Source organism: Pseudozyma flocculosa (genome assembly GCF_000417875.1).
Source record: "Pseudozyma flocculosa PF-1 unplaced genomic scaffold scaffold00006, whole genome shotgun sequence".
Lineage (NCBI taxonomy): Eukaryota > Fungi > Basidiomycota > Ustilaginomycetes > Ustilaginales > Ustilaginaceae > Pseudozyma > Pseudozyma flocculosa.
The window spans coordinates 306492-309491 of record NW_006920874.1 but is presented as its reverse complement, the minus strand read 5'-3'; the positions used below and the strand labels follow the sequence as shown (position 1 = coordinate 309491).

At 65.5% G+C, this 3000-nt stretch overlaps 1 protein-coding gene across 1 annotated transcript in view; it reads right to left on the bottom strand.

Moving 5' to 3' along the window:
• PFL1_02230 (uncharacterized protein) overlaps positions 1–3000 on the bottom strand; it is a gene marked incomplete at both ends in the record, with an annotated part of 4004 nt that continues 1004 nt past the window's right edge. Inside the window, one exon of the mRNA XM_007879743.1 lies at positions 1–2958. Coding sequence (XP_007877934.1) covers positions 1–2958 — 2958 coding nt within the window. The remainder of the gene's footprint in view (positions 2959–3000) is intronic.

Here is a 3000-nt window from a genome sequence, read left to right as displayed (position 1 = left end):
TCAATAGGGCCCGAACCCGCCGCTGGAGCTGCTCGGAAACCCGCCCGAAGGGGCCCCGTGGACGCCCATCGGTGGATGATGCGGGGCGGCACCCTGGAATTGGTTGAGCCCGCCGCCGTAGAGGGAATGTGTCGAGGGGCTGGAAAAGTTAAGGGGCGGCGGAAGGCCGTGGTTGGCACTGGGATGGGCAGGGTGGTGCTGGGAAGGCCCTCCAGCGCCCGCACCATAGAGCTGGTGGGGGTGGTGCTGATGGTGCTGGTGGTGCGCCGGCGGGCCCATGTGAAGCTGCGGCTGGTGCCCGAGCGATCGACCTCCCGGCTGCTGATGGTGCAAGCCCTGCGGGTAGGGATGGTGATGCGGCGGCGGCAGAGAATGCAAGCCTGGCTGTCCGTAGGCATTGATCCCAAGGAAGTCGCTAGGATTGCCCGAGGGACCTTGGCGGTTGGCGGCCATGGCGGCCATGGCGTGGAGCTGCTGCTGCTGGTGATGGTGGTGGTGGTGGTGATGGTGCTGCTGCTGGAGCAGCGAGAAGGGCATGCCGCCGGCACCGCCACCGGCCGATGGGCCGAGGTCGAGATTGTCGCGCTGCAGCTTGCTCTGGATCCGCTTGCCGTACGGCGTGTTGCGGATCACGGGCAAGATGGGCCGGATGCACTCGACGAGGCGCATGCGCTGGACTGGATCGGCGTAGTCGAGGCTGGTCTGCACCACGTAGTTTGCAAACGAGTCGCGAAGCAGCTTCTCGAGCTTGGATCGGTTTAGCAGCTCCTCGATCAGCTGCTTTCGGATCGACGGGTCCGACACGCGGATGCACTTCTCGATGACGTTGGAGCTGAACTTCTGCACCGAAAGCAGGCAGACATTGCCGACAAACTGGCGGATGACGGCGTCGGTGAAGCGCTGGTCGCAGAGGTCCAGCACGTACTGGACGACGTAGTTGCCGAACGGGTCCTGCACCAGCGTCAGCGCGTTGTAGGTGATTTCGGCCACGAGCTGGATGCGCTGGCTGTCGGAGGCGTGGTCGATGCAGCGCTGCAGCACGCAGCAACCGTGGCGATGGGTGGCCACCTCGACGCAGTGAGCGGCGACGGCGTTGTAGATGAACTGGTTATCCTCGGCACCCAGGCGGTTGAGGCACTTTTGAATGACGTGGTTACCGTTCAAGTCCTTGATCAGCGTGACGACGTTCATCGAGAGCGCCATAATGATCGAATGAATCTGTCGTGAGGTCGAAAGGAAGTCGATCGTCTTCTGCACGGCGCGGGTGCCGTGCATGTTGAGCGAGATAGTGACGAGCTCCGGCGCGACAGACTCGACGATCCGGTTGCGCTGGTCGTCGGTGCAGTACTCGAGCATCTTCTGGCAGAGGTAGTTGCCGAACGGGTCCGTCATGAGCTCGGCGAAGTGGTGAAAGGTCTCGGCGAAGATCATGTCGCGGTGACTGGGCAGGCCTTCCTCGAGCTTCTTTTGGAGGTAGCGGCAGCCGTGCTGGTCCTTGCAGAGGGCGAAGATCTCGCCCTGCAAGTCTTCGAGCCGAGTGGCGGCATCGAGCTCGCCGCCACCGCCTGCAGCGCCGCTGACTACATTACCGCCCTTGCGAGCATGCTTGAGGTTTGCGGCACCACCACTGCCGGCGATGGGCAGGCCAGGGACCGGCCCGAACACCGCGTGGTGGTGGTGATGGGCTGCCGCTGCCGGTGCGGCCGGGTTGAACGCGTCAAAGAAGCCCGAGTTGGGACGACTGCCGTTGCTGCCGCCACGACCAGTGGAATCGGCGTCGAAGGCTGCCGGGGAATAGGGACCGAAACGGCTGGGGCTCTCGCTTCCCCCGGAAGCATTTGAAAAGGCTCCCAGGCTGAAACTCGGGAAGCTGCTGCTACCGTCGCGCGCCGCTCCGAGGACATGCGGCTTGAGGCTGCTGCCACCGCCGCCATCGTTTTTCCTTGCTGGGTTGGGCTGCTGCGGCTGCAACGGGTCAAAGTCGCTATGACCAATGAAGTCGTGGGGCTGGCTCATGTGGCTGGCAAAGCGCGATCCGTTCGTCAAGCTGCCGGAGCCCGCACCGACGGGAGTGGGCGACACGGGCCCAGCGCCGCTGCCACGAGAGGCGGCCGCAGCAGCGGTGAAGCCGACGTGGATGGCAGGAGAATCCCTGCCGGCCTGAGGGATGCGGGGCGAGGGCGAGGGCAAAGGGTAAGCGTTGGCTCCGGGGCCCCGCGAGATGGTGCCAGAGGGCGAGGCACGCTCAGGCTCGCCGCCGCCAGCACTGCGGCGGGGGCCGTCCGCGATGTGAACCTCGCCCCCGTTGCCAGCTCCGCTACCACCAGCGACCGTTTCGCCCTGTCCATGGCGCGCTTTTCGATCACGTTGGCCTCCATCACCGCCGCTACCAAAGTTGGGCCACTCGGTCGGGTCGCTGCCGCTGCCGCCGCCGACGCTGCCGACGCGCGCGTTTCTGGCGGCCTGCGAGAGAGGTGCAAGGTCCAGTGCTGCAGAGGATGCCGAGAGCACGTCGGGGAAGCTGTCACGGCGGACGAGGATCGGGAACTTGTCATCATCCTCGTGAAGGTTGTACCGCTTGACAAAGGCAGAGTCTTCGTTGTCCAGCTCGTCGTCGAAGAGGAAGCGCTCGTTGAAGACAGGGGTGAAGCCTTCGCTGCCGCTGTGCTGATGGGCAGAGTTCTGGCCTGGATGGGCGACGGCTGGGGCCTGTGTGGTAGCAGCCGAGTCGCTCGAGCGGATAGAAGTCAGGGGTGCGGCACTCGACGATCGCGGTGCATCCTGCTGGGCGAGCTGCGCCCGCAGATGGGCGGCCGCTAGGCCACCGCGGGGACCCGAGCTGAGGACCATCTTGTCGAAAGCGCCGGAGAGGTCCTGCTGCGGGGTCGCTCGGCGCTGACTCGCGAGGGCGGCAGCGAGCCTGCCCTGCGGAGCGGTGTCGGGGTGGCCGTCCTGGCTCTGTCGGCGCGACGCTGGCATCGATCGATGATAGCTGACGGT